Below are 27,719 nucleotides of genomic sequence, written 5' to 3'. Positions count from 1 at the left end.
TTTTCATGGTCCTGATTAATGGTCATTTTGTGTGTTTCTAGAACCATTCACATGATCATTTATTGGATGTTGGTGATTCGAAAAAGCAACAGGCCAACCAACATAACTATCGAACCAGATATGCCTTAGAGGAAACTGTCAGGCCAAATGAAGACAATGAAAATGGAAGCAGTTCCTCAGAGGTAAGAGTTATATTGTGTTTCATTTTAAATGAAATGAACACGACTATTCATTGAATTCTGATAAGGTAGATCGGGTTTTTCCAAGCTGAGATGTTCCTCTCTTTGGGAGCTGCAAAGAATCCAGGGAAGTGAAGATTTTTATTTTCTATTAAAATTAAGCTTTGTTGTATTGTTTTCATTGCCCATTTTGGTGTCTGGACTTTTAGGGAAGGTGTGTACATTGAAATTACATCACAGGGAGGTGTATTAACAGAAAGTTTAGGCACCTAGGTTGTTTGCATGCGAAATCATTCATAATTTCTCAGGTTACTTGACTCTCCTTTCTTAAAGACAAAAATTGGTATTTTTCCTAGATCTATTCATATATTACACATGCTAAACGCAACTTATCTTTTTCAGGAAGAGCTTTTTAGTAAATGTTCAGAGATGCTTTGTTTTCCTAATGCCACGCATGGGAAATCTGACTTCCTTTAGCAGAGAGTTATTTATTAATCATATAAGTGGCAAGGCAGTTATGATGATTTAAACTAAAAATATTGTAACTAAAGAAACAAAAACCAAATAACATAAAAAGAACTCAGCAATCACATATATTATGAAAATTCCAGTGCTGTGGATCCTTCTACTGCAGGTTCAAAGACAGTGTAGAAAATGGGTCTCAACCTTTCTAGCGCTGCGACCCTTTAATACAGTTCTTCATGTTGTGTTGACCCCCAACTATAAAATTATTTTATGTTTTCCGTATTATTTTGAAAATAAGTGTTCTCCATGGCGCTGCTTGGAGAGTCCAAGGAAGGGTTAACACAGCCTATCTGCCCAAGGACTGAGTTGATTTTTTCCCCTGGTCACGCCTCCTTTGCCTCCACAGGGTCAGTTTTAAAAACTCAGTCCGCCCTATAGGACGTACTCTGGGGAGTTCCCGGTCTTTGGACAAATAGGCTGGGTTCCCCAAAAAGAAAATTTTTTTAGTTAGCATATTACTTATCAGGATTTTTCCCCTCCTTTTATTCTATTACCAATTCGACCTTTTTTTGTTATTGGCTTTTATTAAAATAGACTAAATTAAAACAGAGGCACTGGAGGAGCCCACCTGTTGCCCTAGCAACGTATTCAGCTGTGGCCACTAGTCAGGCGTCTGCCGGAGAGTGTGGGGACGATCCTGGCGTTGGCTCGCCCCCGGCCGCTTGCTAAGGGGAATTTCGGCTGGATTTCTCCATCGGCGGCATCCTTGCTGGCTCCGGAGGTTGTGGCGGCCATTTTGAAAGCTGTGTGTTGGCGCGCTTTCCAACAGCCGTTTTTAGACGTCTGGCTGCATTCTGGGCGCGTTTTAAAGCGCGCGAAACTAGCGGTGGCCATTTTATGTTTTCCGTATTATTTTGAAAATAAGTGTTTTCCAATGGTCTTAGGCGACCCCTGTGAAAGGGTTGTTCGACCCCCAAAGGGGTCCCGACCCACAGGTTGAGAACCACTGGTGTAGAAGTATTTCTCCTGAAATGGACATTTTATGTGTTTTGTGTTGTAACCAAACCTTTGCTGTTTACAGTATGTTATACCCAGATGTATACCAAAGAAGGCAGCCTTTCCGATACTCTAGTTCCAAACTGCTTCAACTTTTCTATATTAATTACATTTGGAAATCAATTATATAAGCTAATTATCTGTGGTGAGTCTGTGGATAATAATTAAAGAACCAGTGTTTGGTTAGATCTTAGTTTTCAAGAAAGTTGTTTAGTGGTTACTTTAAAAAAAGACTTACCATGGTCAATTTTACTAGGTTTCTTTCTTTTTGGGGGGTGAGCCACCCAAAGTAGCATTAAAATTGAGTGAAATGAAGTCACTGAATAACTGCATTCTTAATCAGAAGTACTTAGTTTACTTCATTATTTTTAAAGAAAATCTTAGCATGTCAGAAGAAATACCTAAATATTATATTGTTCTTAGGAAGGAGAAATTGTTGTCGCCAGTGGTGGAACATCAGAAGATGAAAGAAAAGCATGGCATAGTGATGGTAGTTCTAGGTAAGTGATTGAATATCAGGAACTATGCTGTTTGAACTTAAATGGGAGATTTAAGTGGTAAGGTATATGTTAATTATTCAGATTCATAAAATATACTTTGAGTAAAAAATGTAAAACAAGGAGTTTAAGAAACCTTTATGGAAGAAAGAATCCAGTAAAAAATAAAAAACCATACATGTACAGAGATCTTTCAGTCACATTCCTGCCCACCTTGAAGATCGGAAGCTCCTATGGAATGACCTTCTGTCACATAGGAAAGGGTCACCATTAAATTCTCTCCTGAAACCCTTATCTCTAGGATTTAGTGTTGATATGTAATTACATTTTCATTCATCACATTGAAAAATACAGGCAGTTCCCAGGTTAAAAATGTCTTAATGTTTCAAACAACCCTGAGATACAAACAAGACTGCCCATTACTAAAAATGGTGTACAGCGTTCTTTCGTGAATAAATGAAACACTGAAACCACACAACGTTTTCAAGAACCACTGAAGCGGTGCCTTTTTAATGTACATCCTGTTTCTTCTGTAACTAATTTTAGTGGAAACACTAGCAACTACTTATTAAATAGCAACATTTGGACTTTGCACAAAGGTTTGTGGAATTTTGCTAGTGTCTCTTTTTCCTTTAATTTTTTTATATTTGTTTTGTCAAGACAGCGGGCTTGAACACATTTTTTAGGGAAAAATGTCTTCTCTGCTATATTCCAGCCTGTTTTTTCACATTCACCTTTGCTTCAAAAAAAGCAGTATGTCATATAATTTAAACATTTCTTGTGCTGGTCCTTGACCATAATAAAGATTGAATGAAAAAATGTTTTCTTTTTGACAATACTTCAAACTTCTTTTCTTGGGAGTATAATGATAATAAATAATTAGAGCATATAAGGAGTTTATGAGCATCAAATTAACATTATTAGGTAATTCTTGTTTTGATGATTTTAGTTCTGGCTCACCTGGTTTTATGCTTACATTTATACCTTATGGTTCTATATGAAGTTGCAAGTAACATTTGTTCAGTGCTTTTCATCTAAATGCATTCTAATTCCAGAAGAATTAAGGCAAAAATTACTTGTTTCATCATAGTATGGTTAGCTAGTTTTTTAGTAACATACTGAAACATACTTTTTCTGATGGATATTAAATTTGCACATCAGTGCATATCTATGTACTGATTAATTATTTCACTTCTAGTGATTATTCCAGTGATTATTCAGACTGGACAGCAGATGCTGGAATTAATTTGCAACCACCAAAGAAAGTTCCTAAAATTAAGACCAAGAAAGTAGAGAGCAGTTCAGAAGATGAAGAGGGTCCTGAAAAACAGAGACAAAAACAAATCAGAAAAGAAAGGAAAAAAGGTATTGAAGATAAAGATGGTCCATCATCTCCAAAGAAAAGGAAACCGAAAGAAAGGAAACAAAAGGTTGTACTATAATTATAAAATACTAATTTAAAATGCTTCTTTTCAATAATGTTTATTCTTCACTAACGTAAATGCATGTGATTATACTTTTAATTATCCAGATAGCTAATATATTAAAATTACAAGTTAAGGAGTATACATTTTGCAAGATCTTTGATTCAAAGTTTGCCTATGAGGAAAAGTGTGTAGAGCTTGTTAATATGCTCTTTTATTTTGTTCATGAACTAGCAAAATTCCTCCATATATCTCTTACCCTTGATGTCGTTCTCTCAAGGTGAACTCTTGTCCTTTTTATAGAAAGAAGGAATATAGTAAATGCTTAGTTATTAGTCAAATAACATGAAGGATGCTGATATTTTTTATCAAATACTTAACACTGTTCACATGTGATGGGCATATTTATTTATTTTGCTAATAGAAAATTGATTGTGGTGTTTTAATATGCATGAGTCTCATTTAATTATTTATTTATTTATTTATTTAATTAGCACTTCTAGACCGCCCCCTCTCCCAAAAGGGACTCGGGGCGGCATATCTTCCTTCCTATTCCAGTATGGCTGCAATGAAAAATTAAACATTTCGTTTTCATTGCATGAGTAGCTGATAACTGTATTGGAATAGGAAAGAGAAATATGCAGATCTGAGGTTCATTCCTGTATTGCTAAAACTGAATTCAAATACTTTTGAGAACAGTTAAGCTTAAGCAAACCTTAAAATTGCATAACAAGTCATAGAGTTTAATGTAGATATATGTGCATATTTCTTTTAGAGGTTGGCTATGGGAGTACTAACCGAAAATGGCTTAACGTTAGAAGAGTGGCTTCCTTCAGTGTGGATTACAGATCCTGTTCCTCGACGATGCCCTTTTGTACCACAAATGGGAGATGAGGTATTTACTTTTTCTTTCATTTTTATGCATCACCTTTAGTTGCTCATTCATCTTCAGTTTATTAAAGTGCCAAGTAAGAATCTCTTCCCCTCTCTTTGTCAAATACTTTAGCATATTTTTTTAAAAAAATCCTGAAATAAGGCAGAATTTGATGGTCATTTTAAAATAAAAAGTTCCTTGTACAAAGGTTTGTGCTATAGTTATATCTCCCCCTATTTTTGAAACACAAGAGTCATGAATTAATGCCATTGTTAACATAGCTGTTCACTAATTCATTTTGTACTCTCATTTGGAGAGGAAAGTTGGTATTTGCTCTTTAACTTAATTTAGGTTTTTCTATTTCTTTTACATCTACCCCATTTTCCTTCCTCTGTTACTTATTTACTCTCATTTATTTCATTCTGCATCTTTTTTTAAAAAAACTTTTTTTGTCTGTTGGATGGTCCCATGGAGTATCTTTCCCACAAATACTGGATAGAGAGTAAGAAATATAGAATTATAATTTGGTTGGCATCATGACCTGTGAGCAAGGAAACCTAGGTTGGGTGACGTGGCTAGTTCCAGTCTCTAAGAGACTTTCGAAGTATCTTTGATAGTGAACTATAAGGACAGAAATTGAAATTCGATTGTTTTGTTTTGAGTGGTTGAAGTTTTCCGATTTTTATGGCCAGGATTAACTGATTTGTAAAAAAAATATATTCTTTGACCACAAGAGGGAGCCAAGAGGTTTAAAAGTGTTTTTAAAGAAAAGTTTAGCGTTTTAAAATGGATGTTTAAAAAGTGTTTTTCCTTTTAAGGTTAAAGACTTTAAAAAATAGAGGGAATTTTGCTAATATAAATGATGGCAGTCTACAAAGATTAATAAATGTAAAGAGAAATGTTACTTTCCACAACAAGGAAAACAAAAGTAGAGGTGGTTAAATTGATTGCCTCATCCAAAGAAGAGAATGTATCTAATTTTGTTTTTATTTGGCAATTGCTTCTGGATTTTGTGTTTGTGATGGGGAAAAAATGACATTTTGGCTTTTCTGATTAGATAGGTTTGTTGTTATAGAAATGGCTAATATATACTCCTGTGCATACTACAATTTGGAAACATTTTCATTAGATATATTTGTAAATCCATATGCCCCAGGGGTGGGTCCCTACCAGTGTTGGTACCAGTTTGCTTTACGCACTCTTTTCAATCAATCCTTCTGATCAATCAGTGGTCACACACATTAGGATAATTTTATTTCTGATGTTTTGTATGCTAATAAACATAATGCCTTGTAAAAACCATGTAAGTATAAAATGCTCAGACAATTGAAACTTAGTTAATGCTTTATGCTTTATGTTATATTATTAATGAAAATGTGCCATAAATATGCTGCTATAAACTAAACAAAGCTTCAAATCTTAAAATATATTCTCATAAAATGCTACTGAGGATTATAAGATTCTAAAAGTTAATTGGCAACAGGTTACTACTTTTAATTGAAAGATTGAAAGATAACTGGTTTTGGTGAATACTTCCAGTTAGAATTCTTTTAGATTTATAGGTATTTCATGCATTAACTGTGATATTTAATTTCTGAAGGTTTACTATTTTCGGCAAGGTCATGAAGCTTATGTTCTAATGGCAAAGAAAAACAAAATATACAGCATTAATCCTAAAAAACAGCCATGGCATAAGATGGAGTTACGGGTATGTGTCCTCCTTGCTCTTTCCTTTTTACATTCTTTGTATATCTAGAGGTTCTTAGTTGGGAATAAATCCTACTGAACTAATATTTAACAGATGGATACCCTACATCAGGGGTGTCAAACTCAATTTCATTGAGGGCCGCATCAGGGTTGTGTTTGACCTTAGGAGGGCCTGGGGGGGCATAGCCAAGCCCCCCCCCAGCTCGACATCACTCATGTTGGCGCCTGTGGTGGCCCTAGCACTCTGCCAGTGAAAATGGGTTCCCACTCCGTTTTCGGCCTAGACGGCCTCCTGCAACCCTCTGCCAGCAAAAACAGAGCTCTGGAGGGCTGCCTGTGGCCCCCCCAAGCTCAGTTTTCGCTGGCAGAGGCACCACAGGCCAGTCCTTTGCTGTTCCAGGGCAGCCATGTGGGCCACATCTAAGCACCCTGTGGGCCGTATCTGGCCCCCGGGCCTTGAGTTTGACACCCGACCTACATAGTTTCAGCATTTAAATCTAGCTATATGTATACTTTCACATACAGTCCACTGCATTTAATGGTAATTATTTTATCATGTTTAAAAGGTCAAAACAGTAAGATAATAGGCCTATTACAAATGTGCAAGAATTACAAGTCGTCCTCATTTACTGACCACTTTCAATGGCCACTCTTGCAACACCACTGAACAAGTGGCTGTTACAACAACTTTGTACTTACCATTCCTGTGGTCATGTGATTACAATTTGCAACCTTCCCTGCTGGCTTCCCACATGCAAAGTCAATGGGGAAGCCAGCAGGAAGTTAGGCATTGTGATCATACGAGGTCCTCACTTAATGTCCTGCATGATCCTCATTAAATGATGGCAACAAGCAGCCTGCCAAATTGCAGAAATAGAGGATACAGATTATTTTAGGAACATTTTTGAAAACTGTTACTTTAGAAACTGTATAGAGACTATTTGTTCCCTATATATTTTGTCTTATGAAAGTACTAATTAAAAAGAATGTGAGAAAAGATTAGTTTTCTATTCGATTATACTCTCCAGGGCTGCTAGATAGACAGAAAATGAATTTCAGTCACACTGCTAATATAATTTGGCATGCCTTGCTATATATTACCGAACCATTGGAAACAGTGAGCAACATCTGTTGCAGATGCATTTACAGTTGGTGTTTTTTTGAGGGGGGGGGCGCAACATATTAACTGGCTGGTTTCTAAAATCCCCAAAGGCTACAATTTCTGCTTGGTGGATGAGAATATTAGTGGGAGAAGGGGGACAATTCGTGCTGTTATCTAGAAGAGAACCCTTTCCTATTTACCTGGATTTATGTGTAATAAAACTTTTAACTTTGTAAAAAAGAGCCGATTTTGGGTCATGGAGTGACCGTTACATAGTGAAGGATTTTTTTTAAAAAATAGCTGTAATATGAAAAGGATGCTTCAATTTATATTTATTATATTTAAGTACCTTTTTATGTCTGATTAGGTTTTAAGCAAAGTTATAGTGATGATACAATACACAATGATCAGCAGCCTCCTAGTAAGGGAGGATAGAACATACTGTTCACCAGCTGCTCTTGCTCTATTAGTTGTTTAGTTTTTCTGTTTAATTCAGAAGTGCAAGTTACATGAATTTCTTTTTTTTCTCTCCCCTTTTTTCTTCCCCTTTTTTTTTCTACCTGAAAATCATGGTAAATTACTATCAATATTTTTATTTTTGTTTAAGGAACAAGAGTTGATGAAAATAGTTGGAATAAAATACGAAGTTGGGTTGCCTACACTTTGCTGCCTTAAACTTGCTTTTCTTGACCCTGATACGGGTAAATTGACCGGAGGATCATTTACAATGAAGTAAGAAAAATCTATGATCATATATACAATTTTGCTTATGTGTCTCTGTCTTTCTCTCTCACCACCTCTTCCACATATACACCTTTGAAACACATTTTATGCATATTCAAAATAAAATGTATTTCTAAAATTAATCTCACTTAATGAGCTTAAATAGTAAATTTGGGGTGTAGATTTGGAGATTTAAGAACATCTAATTACATAGTTTCCATTCCTATGCTTCGTCCCTCCATCCCCCAATGCATTTCAACCCCCAAGATAGATTTAGGAAAGAGACTGGGAAGAGAATCTGATCTTGCTATGACAGTTAAATGGGGTAAACATTTTATTATCTATTTAAGTTAACAGCATGGTGTCCAAAATACTCCTAAATCAGGGGTGTCAAACTTGATTTCATGGAGGACGGATCAGCATTGTGGTTTTCCTCCGGGGGGGGGGTAGAGTGTGGCGGGGATGGTCATGAATGACGGCGTGGCCTGGGGATATGGCCAGCGACGTCGCTCATCATTTTGGTTTCCCACCCCATCCCCACCAGGCTGGTGTGTCTAGTGGGGGGAGATTGCCTTCCACCTTCACTGTGCCATTAAAGGGCCATCCCCCCAAGCCCTGCCACTATCAAAGTAAATCCCGGGCGCTGCGCTGCAATGGACAGATGAAAAGTGCAGCTTTTGTCTGAAGGAGGAGGAGGAGGAGCATGGAGAATAAAGAGGGAAAGTAGCTGAGTAAGAAGCGCCTGCTGGGATGGGATGAGCTAGGCTGAAGCAATGTGGGCTGGCCCCTTGCAGTTTCCAGGATGGCCGCTTGGGCCGGATCTGACCTCATTGCAGGTAGAATTCAGCCCGCGGACCTTGAGTTTGACACCTCTGTCCTAAATGGTTCCAGATACCCCCACATTTAATAAACAATATTTTTATTTTTATTTAAAATGCTGAAGTCTGTGTAATCTCAGGTGAGATTTCTGAAATCTTTGAGGGATCAGGATGGGATCATTTTGGCGAGCAGCAGACAGCACCTAAAAATATTGCCAAGCCCTCAGTTTAGTATAGATAGAATTAGATACAGGCAATTACTGTTTGATAATAGAAGTGTATTTGAGAGCATTGTTTATTAAAGCAAATGTCTGTTCTTCCTACAGCCCTCAATATTCCTGCTTTGGGGGATGAAAAATCTCTGAAATGACAGAATTTTCCATTCTTGCATGACTAGATATGTCTACTTGTACAACATTAGATTTCACCTACAGAACTTTTCTCTAGTATTTATGCTGAAAATGTATAACTGAGGATAGAATTAGAATAATAGCTGGCTTGAGAACTCAGGTTTGTGACTGATCAGGGAAAAGATAATAAGCCGAAAAAGCCATTATTCTTATCCTAGAGTTTATATCTATAAACAAGAAATTCTTGCTGGGAAAAAAACTGGCTGCTAGCCAAATTTTGGATAAGAAATGATAGATGGTAAAAAGTTAGCTATGGTTTTTTCTTTTATCCCCCACCCTCCAAGAAAACAACAAATTTAGGAGCTTTTCCATTGAATTTTATTATCAAACATATGCTTTAGTCTCTAATAAAAATTAGTTGAGATTGTTCCACTATTTCTTTATATGTCTTTGAATGGATGAGTTCTCCAAAGTATTTGTTATGATAGGTAACACATTTTTCATACTATTTCATGTTGATTATATCTAGGTATCATGATATGCCAGATGTGATAGATTTCCTAGTCTTAAGACAGCAGTTTGATGATGCAAAGCACAGAAGATGGAATATAGGTAGGTTCTCTAGAATACTTTTCAGTGATTTCATGATCAAAATTCCCTGTGATTTCAATAGAACGTATGATAAACACCCTTTTGCCATGTATTTGGAACCTCACAGTCTTCCATGTGTTATGAGTTTAGAAAACAAGATTAAAAATCCTTGCTATTTTGAGAAATGCTTGCCATAAGAATTTTCATTATATTCCCAAGTGGATAATATTTTTGATTCCAGTTGTAGTTCCTAGATTAGAAATAGCTAGCTGTTGCCATATGTATCTGGAATAAGTAGTATGAATGTGTAATATTTTCAGACAAAATTTATAGAATTCAGATTTCACTGTCATTGGAGACTCATCTTAGCTTTCTTCTTTTTCCTTGCTTCTTTCATACTGAAATATCAGCCAGCCAGTTAAAAAAACCCTGCTTTTAAAAAATTAATTACATAAGGTTTTGATCTTTAAACCCGGTCACAACACAAGAATAGGTTATTTGAGGAACTGCCCCTTCCCTATTACATCTACCCATTCCATCAGGTTGAGCAGGATGGATATCCTATCTACTAAGGAGTTCCATCTGGCAGGATCTTTTTTGCTGTGGCCCCCACCCTTGGGAACATCAATCCTATGAGGTTGGCCCCATTTCTGTTGTTCTTCTGGGAAAAAAATCTGATGTGGTTTCTTCATGAATAGTTCTCAGTGTTCAATTTAGTTTTACAACTTTTTAAAATTTGAATTGGTTTTATCTTTCTTTATATTTCATAAACAACATTTTAACAAATAAAATGATAACCTTGTTGGATCAAAGAAAAATAAAGGACTCTTGGATATTTTAATTTTTTTTGAAAACCCAAGTTAATAAATCAAAAGTAGAAGTACCCAGGCTTGAAAATATTACACAGAATTAAAATAGTTTTTTTATAGTGTACAGAATACAGACTAGTAGGACTATACTATTATCTTTCTGTATAAGCACAAAATGTCAGTGGGAAAATTTGTATTCAATCAGATGCTTGAATGGTTGCAAAATAAAGCTGTATAATGGCAAAATAATTAAGTATGACTTGTCCAATGGTGCTGCTCATCTATCTTGTTGCTGCTAAAATTATACCCCAAATTGTCAGTTTTTTAAAATCTGTTTTACCTCTTTTACTTAGAGGTAAAGCTATTCTATTCCTTTTTATTTTAAAGTATGAAAAAGGAGTATGGATTTTGTTTCATCTCAAATGAAAAAAAGACCTTATAGAATCTTATCTTCTATTTATAGGCACCTGGTAAAAGTCACATACATAGAAAATATATTTAATCTATAATTAGTCTTTAGTGTATAATTCATGTTGCAGATTGGTGTCATGGCATAGGCACAATCACCCTCAGTCCCAGAGATTCCTGTGCTTAGAAAATTGTTCTTGTTTTTTGAAATAATGTTTCTAGGCCAACTCGATTTACCTTTATAGTGCATTTGAGGTTTTAATTGTATGAATCTTTGCTTGAAAGATTGCCGGCATTCTATATCTTCCTATTCATGCAATTGTTGTCAAACCTATATTAAAAATAGTAATGCATATAAAGATGGTTAATTGTATAGTTTGGTATGCCTGTCCAGGTGATCGATTTAGGTCAGTAATTGATGATGCATGGTGGTTCGGAACAATAGAAAGTCAAGAACCTCTTCAGCCTGATTATCCTGACAGCTTATTTCAGTGCTACAATGTCTGGTTAGTATGTTGCCAATACCGCAATATTTAATTTCTCAGATTTTTAAAATTCAAGTGCATTTAATTGTAAACTAATGAATGTAATTGCAGTAGTTGATATCTACTTTTAAATTGGGAAAATGTATTATCAATAAATATTTAGATAAATAATATTGTCCAAAATGCTTTTTTATCTTTTTTCGCTTGAAGTTGGGACAATGGAGATACTGAGAAAATGAGCCCATGGGATATGGAGCCTATACCAAACAATGGTATGTGCCTACTTTCTCCTAGATGTACAGAAAAAGGATATAGAACTTAATGTGTGCAAATGTGATAATTTGGAAAGGTGATTTTTCTTTAAAAGAAGAGAACTAGTTTTGGTTAGTGAAATGATTGTGGGAAAGTTCAGTAATTGCATTTTGTTTAATACCTCTGGTTTTCAGGACTGTTGAGGTTCATTGGGCCAAAGTATTGTGAACTCTTTAGAAGCAGTAGAAAGGAAGTAATAATTTCAATTGTTAAGCCCCTGTTTTGTTTGTTTAGATTAGAATGATTCATAAATTGCCTAAAAGGTGTGAAAACCCACACATAAATGGGCTGGGATAGTGGTTAGGCCAAAAATTCTGGTCCTGTATTGTTTTTATCTTCATAACATCATCTGATTAGCCTCCCCAATTTAGTTGCTGGAAAATGATAAAGAATTATTATGTTGCTATCCGTGTAGCCTACTCAGTTACAAAACCATGAGGGAAATTAGCTATCTACCTTGGTAAATATGACAAATGAAACATAGAAACTTGTTAAAAAATAGATTACTTATTAAAACAATTCCTACATTTTTACAGAAATAATCCATAATTCAGTATCTCATGTGTAGAAGTGTGGAAACTTGTTAGAAAGGAACAGTGATTCATTATAAGTTCTAAACAGTACTTTACATTATTTAAAGTTGGGAAATTTTGCTATTACCTTTCCGAACAACGTTTCTTTTTTGTCTGCTATTGTTATCCTTCAGGCTATTAAGAGATCTCTTTTAGTCAGAAATGATAAACTGAATTTGGCCTAAGGATCAAATCCAGGTCCTGTGGGGCCTTAGGAGTAGGATTACAACTTCACGTGTTATTTAAATTTCAAACTTTGATATTCATTTCTCTGGAGAGGACACAGGGAGCCATTACTTCCCATTTTCTCTAGACAATAATTGGATTTGCGTGTACTTTCTACACAAGTGGGGAAGGGTTGCTGCCAAAATTTTCCCCACTAATTAACTTGTTAGTTCCTTCAGGCTTTGCCCAGAGTATACCGTTTTTGTAGTGTTTCAACTAGAGGCCCACCCATCAGGATTCTTGATTGAGAAATAAGATGGGAGCTTCTGTAGATTTCTCATAGTGAGTAAATTTTCAAGTAGAGAGAAACACACAAAACTTGCTCAGCCAGAAACAGTCAGGTGTGGTTCATTGTCAGGAACCACACACTGGGCAATCTCTACTTCAACCATGGGAAAGTAAGTTTGGATTTGGGTAAAGCAGATCAGATCCTGCAGAGAACAGACAAAATCTGGAAGGCTATTGACTTGACAAGGTAGAGATCCTCTTTCTTATGCTAGAAGGATCTAGGTTTTTAACCTCTTTATCCAAAGTCCTCAGTATTTATCATCAGATGCCAAAGTTTTTGGCAATAATGTTTAACAGTATATTTGTTTCATATTGACATAATTTGTTCGGATATGTTTCATCTTGCAATACTTTACGCATGCGCACACACACATATAAAAGTGTATTTGATTATCATGATTTACATCATTTTAACTTTGTTGTTGCTTTAGTTAAAAAAGCATAGTTTAGTTTTAATGCAGGGAGGGACAGTTTCCAACTTCAAGGCTACATATATCCTAAAAAAAACCTTTTTCCAGTGTAGGAAGTTCCTTTTAATAGGAACACCATTTTTCATGGCATAGATGTGGAATATCAACAATACAGTTTATTGTAATTTTGACTGGAAAAGCATGCAATTTTAATTGTTTTCATATCTCCATTTTTACTATATTGTAAGCTGCTCAGATACTCCTTGGACAGCGAGATGGCAGTCATGTAAATTTAATAAATAGATGCAATTTAATACATGGACTGTATTAATAGTTCCTTCTTAAAGAGTCATCTCCCACCTTTATTTTAACATGAAAAGTTTTGATTAAATTGTATGTTACTGGCAGAGGTTGGATAATACAGACTTATATGCTGAATGCATTTGTAATATTTCTATCACCTGGCTATAGTTGAGATAATACTGTGCTCAGTATTAACAACATTGCATTTTCTTAATTGTTTACTTTTGCATTAATAGTTACTATTACATCTCATGTTTTATTACAGCTGTGTTTCCAGAGGAACTTGGAAATAGTGTTCCTTTAACTAATACTGAAAGCAGATCTTTAATATACAAACCTCTGGATGGAGAATGGGGTTCCAGAACTCGTGATGATGAATGTGAAAGAATAATTTCAGGAATAAATCAACTGATGACTTTAGGTAATAATTTTACTATGGCAGAAGCAACACAACAAACAAACAAACACACACACACACCCCTCATGTCTAAATGAATATTTCAGTACAAACACTTTCAAATCAAATTTAACTCCTGCTAGCTTAGATGAAGATATCCATAAAGGTTTTTTTGGCATTAGAAAGAAATGGTTTGCAATTCCTTTTTCCAAGATCTGTACTATCTCCCAATTTAACCTTCATCCCTGGAAGTTTGTCCCATCCAATATTAACACAACCAACTCTGCTAAGCTTTGTGGATCACCAAGGTTGGCTGAATACTGCCACCTCAGTGGGCAAGTAACTCTTTTTCTTATATCAGATAGTTATAAAATCCAAATCTGGCTATGTTTAATTCTCTTGTTGCTTTAACATACAAACATTTGTTTGTTTATTTGTCAAAGTGTTGTTTTTCTGAAATCTAAGAACATTTTATTGTAGATATTGCTTCTGCTTTTGTGGCACCAGTGGATTTCCAGGCGTATCCAATGTACTGCACTGTTGTTGCATACCCCACTGATCTCAGTACAATTAAGCAGAGATTGGAAAATAGATTTTACAGGTTTGTTCTAAAGTTCATTTTATTCAAACTTTATTTATGCCACTTGTTTTATATGCATTAAAACACTTATTATTGGTCTACAGCAGAGGTGTCAAACCCATCTCATTGCAGGCCGTATACTGATGCTTCAGGATTATTTTTGCCCTTGTGGAGCTGGGGTGGACATGGCCAGAGTGGGCTGTATCTGGCCCACCAGCCATGTGTTTGACACCCCTGGTTTACAGCATAGATTTATAACTATAATATTTGCCACAATATCACGTAGGGGTATTTTTGACTTTGTGTTTAATTTTTTCCCATGTGATTTTGCTAGAATCCATTGATCCTAAATGCAATGTTTTGAAACTGCTTAAAAGATGATAGGAAGAAGGCTTTTTCAATGACACTGTTAAAGCAGGATTGTCAAACTCACGGCCCGCGGGACGGATGTGTCATGTGCTGGCCACACCCACCACAGCTGCTCAAAGGGGAAAAAAGTCACACCGCCATGACGACGCAAGATTGTCACCCCTGTATTAAAGCTTTAGAATTTCATTCTTATGGAAGCCTGTTGCATTTCCTCATTAATGAATTTCCAAAAATTGGTGACGACCATAATTTTTATATCTGCTTTTTATTTGGTTTCCCTCCCAAATGTCTTAAGTAGACCAAATTATATTGCCAGTTTATTATCCTGAAACTGGTTTTTGTGTTAAGGTTTAGTAAATAACGTTTTAATAAATGGTAAATAATGCTTTTAAATTGTAAAGTCTGTTGATACAAAAATGATTAAGTGAAAAAGCTCTGTTCTCTAACTTTATTTAGCAACCTAATGTCATTTACCTAAGAGACTTCATTAACAGTATTTTCAGAAAACTGTTTTATATCAGCTTTGCACAATCTCAAAAGTCCCTTTTGAAATGCTACCTTTAAATCACTTTGTGAATTTTAACAAATAGTAAAGCTGTTCATATTTGCACATATATTTTATTCTTCTGGCTACTAGGAGAACACTTTTAGTTCTGGCACTTCAGATAGGCAGTGTTCTCACCAATAAAGGAGAATATTTGTAGCTCCGGATTGAAATGTGGGGTCCTTGATGCTCTCTGAGCTTGGTTGTTTTCTTGCAGACGTTTCATTGCCCTAACTAGGCAACATTATCAGTGCTAGTAAGGAGTGCTGAGAAATGTTCTCAGTTTGCCAGATATTATTACTTTATAGTATTTCCAGTACACATTTTTCTTGCAAACTTTATTTTCAAATTTTATTCTTTTTATGTTTTAGGAACTATGAATGATGTTGTATGTCTCAGGGAATAAGAACAATTTAAAACACTAAGTCAAAACATATAGCTGTATTTTACTTGGATTTCCTAGTTTTTTGTAATATATAAATAAATCTGTAACTATATTCTAAGTTTTTAGTAATTAAAGGGAAACAAAATAACATATTAAACATTTGTATCATGAGTCGCTAAAATTGTTTTTTTTTTTAAGTTCCAACAATGTAGAATTTTAAGTGTATAGTAATACTGTTTTTTGTTTTAATTTCAAAGGCGACTTTCTTCCCTTATGTGGGAAGTTAGGTATATAGAATATAATACACGGACATTCAATGAACCAGGAAGTCCTATTGTCAAGTCTGCCAAATTTGTCACAGATCTTTTGTTGCACTTCATGAAGTAAGTTAATAAAGTTCAAAGAACAAATTTTAATTTAATTTAACATTTTTAATTTATGTGGGAGATGTATATTTTACATATTTATAGTTTATAATATTTATGTTTACAAAGGAGAGAATGCACTAACTGCTGATGAATACCTTGGGTATACTAGCACTTTCAACACTTGCAGACAGGTACACAGAGATAATTCACACAGGCCTTAATCAAAGGCTTCTTTGTTCCAGATTTGTCTCTCACAGTCAAAGTTAGAGCTTCAAGAAATGTCCCCTTTCCTTCAATATTAGAGGAAAGAGAAAAAAAAATAAGATGTTATTTATTCAGAAACTCTCCGATTCTTTATTAGTAGTAGAATCAAATAATTATTTGATCTTGTCCAGAATCAATAACAAAGACTATTATACAGATTATTCCATTCCCATCACCACCAGTGAATGGATACAGACTACATTACTAGATTACATCTTTAGACTAAGAAATCTAGTGTGGATTGCTATAATAGTATGTTTTGCCTTCTTGATGTTATAGGTTCATTGAATTTCTTAGGCTCAGCAGATTCAGATTTTGGTGTAGCACAGGCCTTTAACTCATCAAGACACACAGTATCTACACTACTGTTTATTCTCTTAAAGTAAAACTTTCTGAAACCATCTCTGTATTCCTCCCAGATACATAATGATTATTGCTCTTTGCACTTTCGTTTAATATACTATCCATCACACGAATGAATAGTACCACCTCTGGTAAAGGATGAATATGCTGCCTAATGAAGCATTTATTGAGCATCTTGAATTAGTGAATGTCACACATTTTCCACAACTGAATGGAATTGGTTCATCTTTTACTACCGCACCTGCAGCATTGCAGTCTTTCAATATTTATGGTTAAATAAAAGTTGCTAACAGCAGGTCAATTTGAGGTGGAATAACTGTGTCCCTTATCTCTTCTTCTGAAGGCCTCAAAGCCTTCACCTCTGAGTAATGTATATTATGATCAGTGTACTTTGGGACAAGGATATACTAATGTTGTTGTTTTTTCCCCTGAAAATTTTTCATGTGAATCAAATGCTTTTTTTCACCATTCTTTCTTAAATCCAGGAATGAATTTATATGTTTCCATAGGACCTCTACTCTTAAAATGCATACAGGCTTTCCTTTTTGTTAAAAAAGACTAGGTTTTTTTAGTGTTTGTCAGAGACAAATATTGCTACTATTCACATTTGCTAAGCAAATACTTTTGAAGATTATTCCTGATTATTCTAGAATCTTTGACAATATTAAGAGTGTCTTGCTAATGGAACTTTCCATGTTTGGCCAGAACTCAGTTGTTACTGTCTTTTTTCATTCATTATTACTTATTGCATCATATCTCTTGGAAAGACTGTTTTGTGCCTTATTTGTAATAATTCTTACATCTTGGTTACATTTTAAAAAACATGAAGACTTGATTTCTTTCCTTTGGCTGAGTCTTTTGGTGATTGTGTTCAAAACTCAAACACTGCCCTGTGGCAAGTATATTAACTTGGAGCTGTTATGTATCAGTTATTGAAAAATACAGATTTTTTTAAGCTGTAGTATACTGGAATACAAAAATATAAAGTAGTGGATGCAGATAAGTTCATTAATGTCCAGTATTTGTTTTAAATAGGGATCAGGCCTGTTATGATATAATCCCACTATACAATGCCATGAAGAAAAAAGTCTTGTCTGATTCGGAAGAGGTAAGCTAATTCAACATGCAATACATTCTTAAAGAAAGTGGTGGTTTTGTTTCAAAATTGTATAATCTATTCTGCTTTTCAGCCAATACTGCAACCTAAAATTAATATTGGCAATAGAAATAAAATACAATACCTTATACAACAATCTATACTACAAAAATTTAATGCAATATAAAATCTGTATTGGGAAGACAACTTTAAGAGTTGTAATACGAATGCCAGTTATTTGTCATTTATAAATATCTGTTAATAGTTTAAGTCCAGTCCTTATTCACATGTATGGCTGTGCCAAATCTGAGTACAGGTAGTTTAGGGACTACAACTGGGACAGAAGGTCCCATGACCCCAACTGTGCTAAGGATTTTATTTCAGTTTTCCTTCTGTTACCTTGCTGTGTAGAAAGCTCACCCCAGGGTTGGAAAATTAATAAGGAGGAAATTAATGTTTGTATTTACATTAATCGGAGTATAGGAGAGTAAGGCCACAATGAGAGATACATATAGAAAGGAAACTGTCTGCCTAGCTCACACACACACACACACACACACACTCCTTTACTAGACAAACAAAAGCTAAAACTGATATGATTAAAATCTTACAAGCAGTAGCTGTGAGGTGGCTAATTAAGGTTACAGAGCTGAGCTTGTTAACTTGCACTTAGCACCTTTGAGAGAAGTGCTGGGGAGAAAAGCAGCTCAGGAGGAGATCACTTGTCTAAACAATTTATGCAAGATAGGAAGAAAAGAAAAAATGGGTCAGGCACAGGATAGTGTGCATTAGGTGACTGCAGTGTTGAACATATGACAAAAGTTGCAAAGGTTATAAATGTGTGTCTTGGTTGCAAAGTTATGATTTTCAGAGCTATTGCAACTAGTGTTGCTGCACAAGGTAGTAGATAAGTGGTAAGTCAGGAAAATCTGTATTACATCCCCAAGTATGTGAGCCTTAGGGGTTCTATCAGCAAACTGATTTTATTTCTTAGAATCTTATCTTTCAGATAGATTAGAGTAAAATAAAAAAGAGATGATCTGTAATCCCATTTCCACATGCAGAGTATAAATGTACACAAAGGCCACATCACTTTGAAACAAATTACACACACACACACACACACACACACACACGAGTCTCAGTACAGGCATTTGTAAGAATTTCAAATTTTAAAATAATGCTTTTATACATATTTTTAAAATAGTTTTTAAAAAACATAGAAACTGTAAGCTCAGAAATGGCTTTAATTTGCCATGTACTTTTTAAAAATTGGCTCTATAGAATCCCAGAGTTAAGAAACCTGGAAGAAACCTGAATGTTTATTATGATCCTGCATATTCACAGTATTATTTTCACATAGTCAATCATTGCAGATGAATTATTGCTTTATTACTCTTTATAATGGTATAAAGAAAATTAGATTAGTACCAAAGGTTCATTTTATTTTTAGCTATAAATTAGTTTCCAGAATCCACATTTTGAAACTTTAGGAAGGCATTCCCTTGTTTTAGAATAACAGAGTTGGAAGGGATCTTGCAGGCATTCTAGTACAACCCCCTTCTCAGGCAGGAAACCCTATGCCCTATGTGTGTCAAAGTGAAATATTTTTCAAATGCTGATGTTTTCTACATCATATAATGGATATTTTGTTGCCCAAAGGAAGAAGAGAAAGATGCTGACATGCCAGGAACTTCCACTAGAAAGAGGAAGGTAACTTTTGTTCTAAATCTGTATTTTTGATTTGATAATGTCCATTTATAACTTGTAAGCTGCCCCAAGTCACCTTGTAGAGGAGATTGGCATTAAAAAATTAATAAATAAAATAAAATTTGACATGGTAGGGCTCGCATACCATGAATAACCCACCCGTTCCATATCTCAAGCATTTGACTAGTTTTATGTACCAAGAGCACAGAAGATATAACAGTATTAGAAGTAACCTCAGAAGTTAAACCTTTCTCAGTGTGACTTCCACAAAGGCATTGTAATAGATGGCTATCCAGCTTCTGCCTGGTGAAACAGAGTTTGGGAACATAGAACAGGCAGTATAACTGTTAAGGGACGGCTGTAAACAGCTATTACAGAACAAGATTCATGAATCAAGGGAAGGATAGAAGTGTGAACCAGTGTCAGGTGCCCAATAAACAGAGACCAAACGTAACTCTGTCTTAATTACACTTGCTATAAGTTGTGTAGGAGAATTATTTTAATAGGCTTTCAAATTATATTATCCTAGCATTTAAGATATTTTCAGAAATCCAAATGATTCTTGTTTTCTGAGGTTGCCGCCTTGCTTTTGATATTTTTCTTCAAAGATGCCCAGGAACACAAATTATTCCACTGGTTTGTAACTCTTACAGTCAAGTGTCTATGGATATTCTCAGTCATCCAGGTCACGGTTGTCCCAAAGGTGCTTTTTCAAGAGGCAACTTTAAAAAACACACCAAAAAGTCAATTTGCCTCTTGAAAAAGCACCTTTGGGTCTTACAGTCAAGATATTTTCCTTGTTTCAATCCATTAGTTCTGGTTCTACCCTCTGGGGCAACAGAAAATAACATGCATCTCTCTGCCTTCTTTAAACTAAACTTTATTCATTTAATCATCCTTCCTAGGATTTGGTTTCTAGTTTCTTCATAAACTTGCTCAGGTGTATTGATGTCTCTTTTATGCAGAACTTGACACAATATCTCACAAGGGATATAATTAAGGAATGGTACTGTGGGACAGTTTGTAATCTGGACCCTGTGCTTCTTTAATACAATCCAAAATAGCATTTTCCATAGCAAATCGTTTGGTTCATACTTTTGGTTCATGTTCAACTATCAGAACATGTAGATCTTTTTCACATGTACTACTTGTCTGTTTCTATACTTTGCCTTTGGTTTCCTTTCTCCCCAAATGCAAGACTTTTCTTTCTATTTTAGCCCAATATTCAAGCTGTTTTTTTTAAAAAATGTTATCTCTCTATTGTAGGGTGTTAATTTGGTCCTTGCAGTGTTGTGTCTCCTGTGGATTTAATAATTATCCCCTGAATGCTTTCATTTAATCCTTTAATAACATGTTTAAAAGAATAGTACTTAGAACAGCTGGCCAGAGTCACTTTTCAGAATGAAACAGGTCATATAAATTTAATAAATACGTTCTGCTCTCTGCCCTCATCTGATATGGAGCTACTTAAAAATACTTTGTAGTAATGACCAAGATGTCTCAATCAAGTGTTCCACCAACCAAGATTTTAATCCTTCGAACTGCTACAAAGGGGGTGGTGAAGCTTTCTCTTTAAAGAAAAAAATATGTATTAAAGATATTTCACACACTAAATATCTGAAACTCAAAAGCATATTTTTATGGTATCCCCAAAGAATCTATATAATTCAGAAGGAACCATTAACTGTCACATCACATGGAGCGGCTTAGTAAAACTACAAATAAAGCTGAGTTAATTTTAGCCTAAATCAGATCTCTTGATTTAATTGGTTGAGTCAGCTCATATCTTGAGTCTGTATGACATACCTTCCTACTTCCTATCTGTGCCTTTTCATATCTCATATTTATGTGTTTAGTAATTATAAAACTAATTGTTATTTGATAACTTGGATAATTATAAGTTGGAATCTCATCAAGGGAATATATAATAAAATATAGTAATACAAAGCTGTTTGAAATTGCCATTACAGGATCATCAGCCAAAGAGAAGGCTGCGTAACAGAGCTCAGTCATATGATATTCAGGCATGGAAGAGGCAGTGTCAGGAATTGTTAAATCTAATTTTTCAGTGTGAAGATTCTGAACCTTTTCGCCAACCAGTGGATCTTATTGAGTATCCAGTGAGTATTGAAAAAAGTTAGCATTATATTGAAACATTCCTCTTAAAAATTGAAGTAGAAGAATATCCTATTTTTAAAGCAATCAACAAATATTTAAATTTGAAGAATTATCAAGTATTTTACATGTGGATTTTGCTCTTGGACTTGCAAGGTTTGATTAAAGATTTTGTGATCTTTACAAAGCTTTTAAATAACAGTGTTTTGCACTATTTTTACTATCTTATTTTTTGATATTAATTATTGACATTTGTGCTTTTTAAAAGGATTACCGAGACATTATTGATACACCAATGGATTTTGCAACAGTACGAGAAACCTTAGAAGCAGGAAACTATGAATCGCCAACGGAGCTATGTAAAGATGTCAGACTGATCTTCAGTAATTCCAAAGTTTATACACCATGCAAAAGATCAAGGGTATAGCTTCACAGTTTATAGCTAAAATGTATTACTATTGTGAAAAACCAAGAGATAATATTAATAGAATCAGAGAATCGCCAAGAATCACCTCTGATAATTAAAATGGAAATGTTTTCCTTCTTGTAAAGATTTATTTTTTAACTTCCCAGATTCTGGAAAAGGTTCTGCTTAGGTAGTCCTAAATTTGAGTGAAAGTTTCTGAGCCTGTTTTGTGAGTTTGTACATTCTTTTCAGAGATAGAAGCTTTCTGTTTATATACACTCATTTTCTGAAACTACATTACTTCATTATCTTTATCTTTAATATTGAATTCATTTAAATTGGAGTAATTAATAAGTATGAAGTTACTTCTAAATTAGACATCACAAAAAATTAAAATCAGATTAGTTTGGGTCAGCTGCTTAATGCATAATACAGTAAAAACAGTTATGTGACTGCTCAAAATGATATCACATGAAACATCATATGGGCCAAATGATAAAAAAAATATTAAAGAACTCTAGACCCAAAAGCATTTTCATTGCCCAAGATACTGTGGTTGGGTTGACCCAAGATGGCCAAGATCAGTCTGAAATATTTCCTGAAATGTTTCACATTGAAATGTTAACGGCCTGACAAATGTTAAGGGCCTAACAATAGTTAACTATTAAAAATTATCCAAACTCAAATGAGTTAACTGCAACTGTAAAATAGGTTAGAATGGTCATTCTTGGCTGCTTCTGGCACTGTCAGAATGAAGTTTGAACACTTTCTTGTGGTTTTTAGTAGGACTGTTAAGGGTGAGAATGTTTTGACCTTGAAACATTGCACATAAATAATTATTATAGCTACATGAATCATTTTACATTAATTCTTTTACACAAAATTATTTCATTTACTGGAATACTGTAAATTTTAAATTTATATTAGTGTGTTAGTATTTAATGTGGCATTGACAAAAAGAAGCAGTTACATTAGAAAATAGGTTAAGACTTAGTGTTTTATTTATGAACTTTCTCCCACATTTTCATCACTGAAAACATTCTGACACCATACATTGTATTGAATTGAATTGTATAGTAAGGATGTTTGTAAGGGTCTATTGAGGATGTCACATGATATTAATAACATCAGCCTGTTTTGCTATGTTCATGGAAGTTTGGAGCAGGAGAGAGATAACAGGGATCTCTTGAACTCTGGAGAATATGTATGTGTGTGTGTATATATATATATGCATGCATACACACACACACACACACACACACACACACACACACACACACACAAAGTGAATTTTGTAGGCAGTAATTAAAATTGTATGCATCCATTCAAGATTTATGTTATTTCTTGTTTAATTTTTTAAATAGATTTATAGTATGAGCCTACGCCTGTCTGCTTTCTTTGAGGAGCACATTACTTCAATTTTATCTGACTACAAATCTGCCTTACGCTTTCATAAAAGCAGTACAATTCAAAAGAAAAGGAGTAAAAGAAGTAGAAGCAGTTCTCTTTCAAGTAGTGCTGCATCAAGGTAGGATACAGTTCCTTCAATTGTATCTGAGTTGTATCAGTATTTTAATGCTACTTTCTATAAGCCTTATATAATGTTTCAAAAGTGTGATGCCAATTTATTTTCTTGATTCAGGTCAAGTCACCTTTCTATTTATTTAGGTACCACTATAATAGAGATTTTGAAGGGGAGAAGGGGATCTTCTCCCTTAGCTATGATTTTTTTTATTTTTGTATCCTTTTATGAATAACTTATAAAAATAATATAAAGATATTATGAACACACCTAATACTCCTTCTTCCTCCTGTTTTCCCCACAACAACCCTGTGAGGTGAGTTGAGCCGAGAGAGTGTGACTGGACCAAAGTCACCCAGCCGGCTTTCATGCCTAAGGTGGGACTAGAACTTCTAGCCTGATGCCTTAATTACTAGACTTTCATATCATAACTAGCATTTCTGACCATTGACTAGCCAAAGCTCAAAATACAGACACCGATGTAAATATATTAAGATATTTGAGTGGCAGAGTTCAGTGAGAAGATGGAATTGTTCTGAAATTGTCCCAAGTGATAAAAATATGTTCAATCTCGGCAGCATTGGAAGAATAAAAAGCCTTATAATGGAAAGTTTAACATCTTAAGTTTGTGAATTACATTCCTGGGAACGCTTCTTAGATGGAGCATTCTAGAGACAGGGAACGACAGTGAAGATGATTCTTTCTAATTGCTGTTAGCTATCTTTCAATATCTTCCAACTAATCAATTAGGATAGTTTTTTTTAGGGTGAGGGACAAACATAATTCATAATTCGTGTCCTGCCCCATACATCCCTGCGGCCCATTCGCTCACACAGAGAGGGTCTCCTCTGGGTGCCGTCCTCTAGAGATTGTCAGAGGGCGGTGCCCAGGAGTAGGTCCTTCTCTGTGGCGGGCCCTACCCTTTGGAACGACCTCCCCCCAGACATTAGAACAACAACCGATCTCCGCTCCTTCCGCAGTAAACTGAAGACCCACCTGTTTCGGCTAGCTGGCCTGGCATAACTCGACAACTTATCCACCCCTAGGTCATTTTTAATTGTTAATTTTAGTTTTTAAACTATTAATGTTATTGAGGTTTTAACCTTTTTCAGCATTGTAATTATTTATTTATTTTTTACCTCCTCTGTATGACACTGTGTTGACTGTTGCTTGTGTACGTTGCCCCGAGTCCCTGTGGGGAGAGGGGGCGACTAATAAGTTTAAATAAATAAATAAGCCAGATATTGTGTAGTTTTTTATATACTTGGATTTCAGCTTTTCGGATAGTTGAGAGCATTTTGAATTTAGGGAAAACAAGGAGAAAGTTATTCTAAGTTCTAAAGTAGACAACATCTGAATTAAATCTCCACTGGAATTTCCCATGGATTAAATTGGTTTATTACCAAAGCATATTGTTAATATAAATAAATAAATATTGTTTTTATTTTGCTCTATAAAATAGCATCAGTTATTGGACTTGTCATCTATTTTTAGTCCGGATAGGAAACGAAGATTAATAAAACCGCAGCTGAAAGCTGAGCTCGCTACTACACCTTCTTCTTCTTCTTCTGTGCCTGCACGCCCTACTTTATTGAGAAACATAGCAGCTCAGATGAATGGGAAAGTAGTTGACTCTGCGAGTTTGGTCCGAACAAGAAGTACTAGGGCGGTAACTGAAACAACTACCAATGAACAACCTTCTACTTCTTCAGGTGCAAAGCCTGTAACTTTGAAACCTAACAGTGCTGCTACACCAGGAAAAACAGGTGAAGTAATTGATAAAATAATTTTATCAAGATTTCTATTATAGAATCGGAATGTGTAGCGTATGGTTGTATTCATGATGTTCAGTTACAAGGGAGGATTTTTTTTGGAGATGGTAACTTTCTTAGAGAAGTTTATCAGAAACTTTTTAAATGGTTTTGGTTGGGACATTTGTTTACCTACACTAGACCTTCTATTGTTGCTGTTGTTACTAATTATTTCTTAATGGGCATCCTCATTATGAACCCATTGTAGTTTCTTAAAGGAGGTATTTTCCTGAGCTTCTACATTTGAATTAAGGAAGCACTAACAACCTGATCCTGCCTCTATGATATCTCCTGAACTCAAATAATTTCCTGAACCTGCATATACTGTATGAGCTCAGGACAGGTACAGCAAGAATGCTGGATTTGAAGCACCTTTGCTTATTTTAGATCCAAATACTACATTCTACAAATACAGTAATATAAAAATGTAATTGTGTAAATAGTAAAAGTTTTAATAAAATGTATGAAAAGAGGATGAGGAAGAACAGCATCTTATTTTGAATATACTTTATATGTATTCCATGTTAAAAATATTACTTTATTAGTGAGCAGATATGTATTACATTCTAATGAAAACTTACCCTCTTTTTTGTCTAATAGTACTAGAAAATTCTACCAAACATTCCAAGAACCAGAATGTTTTGCCAGTCCCTAATCAAACCAACTATATCCATAACACTAGGAATAATACTGCAAGAGAAAATTTAGAAAAAGATAAACAAATTAAACGTAAACCAAAATCAGCTATGGTCAATCCACAAGGTAAGTTTGTTTGAATTTCATTGGTTTGTTCATTGTTTATTTGTAATATCTATTAAAAATATAGTAACAACAGAAACAACCAGAAAGGAGAAACACTACAAAATGGTGCTTCCTTCTCCCAGACCTTTACAAATAATCTAGAAGGACATATATGATCATTAATATTAAAGGCCACCCGGGGTCATACTGCCTTTTGTATTCTGACGCAATTCCACTTGAAGGAACCAGATATCTGCCTCTATCTAGTGGGCTCCTCATTGAATACCCTCCCTCTTTTCCTTTCTGTTAGATACAGGTCTTTCACAGTCCTCAAATCTCTCAAGGGGCTGCATTTGCTGTAATTAGGTGATGGCATATGATGGTGAAAAATAGATCAATAGATTCAGCAGGTTGATCACGCCTATTCTACATTTTAACCTGTAAATTTAATTAAGGCTTTGAAAATTGCCTGTGCTGTTAAAAATGCCTGCTGTGAGTCACTTACACATTATTTTGTTATTATAGCAGATTGCAAGAATAATGCAATGGCTTTGACCTTGGGAAGCATCCAAGTAAATGGACATGGGGAGCAATCTTCAAAACCTGTATTTAAGAGGGGCCCTGGGCGGAAACCCAAGATTGAGACCAACAATACATGTGAAGTGGTAGTGCACAAGAAAAGAGGGAGAAAACCAAAAACCCTGTTACTTGCTGAACAGAAACTTTCAGAGGAGCACAGAAACCAGACTACGAAAGGTTTGACAATAGAAGAAGCCTCTGTTTCTACTGCATGTAATTCTGTCTCTGAAAATAATGTGAAGGAAGACTTGTTACAAAGAAAAGGGCGTGGTGGGAGAAAGCCTAAAAGAAAACTGCAGGAAGATCAGCCAGAATTTGAACTTACTTTTACTCCCGATCCTAAGATTCAGACAAGAAGCAGGAGGAAAAAGATAGATGAGCCTGTTGAAGAAGAGACTGAGGAATTTAAAGATTCTGAACCTCATATGAGAACTAGAAACCAAGGTAGGAGGACAGCCTTTTACAATGAAGATGATTCAGAAGAAGAACAAAGACAGCTGTTGTTTGAGGACACTTCTTTGACTTTTGGAACATCTAGCAGAGGCAGAGTCCGAAAGTTGACTGAAAAAGCAAAGGCTAATCTGATTGGTTGGTAATTTTGGCATTTAAAAAATGCTAATAAATAGGTACAGTTGAGGAATTCATAGACCTAGGGGTATCTGCTTTCTGCTGCTATTTACGGATGAGAATATGTTCTAGTATGATAAAATATAGCAAAAACAAACTGAAAATTTCTTGAAAGAAGTATGTATTTTAAACAATTGCTATTTATTGTTCTCTAAATAGGTTATGCATTTCAATTCAGTATGTTCAGTTGGTATAAATGAAATTCTTAATTTCCAGAAATGTTACTGTAATTTTGAGCAGTACA

The 27,719-nt window shown here is 35.0% G+C and overlaps 1 protein-coding gene across 3 annotated transcripts in view; it reads left to right on the top strand.

Annotated features, from left to right (window-relative positions):
• PHIP (PHIP subunit of CUL4-Ring ligase complex) overlaps nt 1-27,713 on the top strand; it is a 73,967-nt gene extending 46,254 nt beyond the window's left edge. Inside the window, exons 21-40 of one of the 3 annotated variants that reach the window (XM_081945152.1) lie at nt 42-182; nt 2,124-2,200; nt 3,396-3,627; nt 4,397-4,516; nt 6,096-6,203; nt 7,912-8,036; nt 9,725-9,807; nt 11,398-11,509; nt 11,699-11,760; nt 13,864-14,019; nt 14,476-14,596; nt 16,131-16,256; nt 17,904-17,976; nt 19,627-19,677; nt 21,645-21,794; nt 22,058-22,210; nt 23,560-23,723; nt 25,212-25,483; nt 26,129-26,290; nt 26,798-27,713. In XM_081945152.1, coding sequence (XP_081801278.1) covers nt 42-182; nt 2,124-2,200; nt 3,396-3,627; nt 4,397-4,516; nt 6,096-6,203; nt 7,912-8,036; nt 9,725-9,807; nt 11,398-11,509; nt 11,699-11,760; nt 13,864-14,019; nt 14,476-14,596; nt 16,131-16,256; nt 17,904-17,976; nt 19,627-19,677; nt 21,645-21,794; nt 22,058-22,210; nt 23,560-23,723; nt 25,212-25,483; nt 26,129-26,290; nt 26,798-27,444 — 3,135 coding nt within the window. In that variant the 3' untranslated portion in view covers nt 27,445-27,713. Of the gene's footprint in view, nt 1-41; nt 183-2,123; nt 2,201-3,395; nt 3,628-4,396; nt 4,517-6,095; nt 6,204-7,911; nt 8,037-9,724; nt 9,808-11,379; nt 11,510-11,698; nt 11,761-13,863; nt 14,020-14,475; nt 14,597-16,130; nt 16,257-17,903; nt 17,977-19,626; nt 19,678-21,644; nt 21,795-22,057; nt 22,211-23,559; nt 23,724-25,211; nt 25,484-26,128; nt 26,291-26,794 lie in introns of all 3 variants that reach the window. The other 2 variants (XM_081945150.1, XM_081945151.1) reach the window with 2 other exon arrangements.
• Nucleotides 27,714-27,719: the final 6 nt, after the last annotated feature.

This window comes from Natrix helvetica (genome assembly GCF_964273705.1).
Source record: "Natrix helvetica genome assembly, chromosome: 2".
Classification (NCBI taxonomy): Eukaryota; Metazoa; Chordata; class Lepidosauria; order Squamata; family Natricidae; genus Natrix; species Natrix helvetica.
This window is presented reverse-complemented; position numbering and strand designations above follow the sequence as displayed.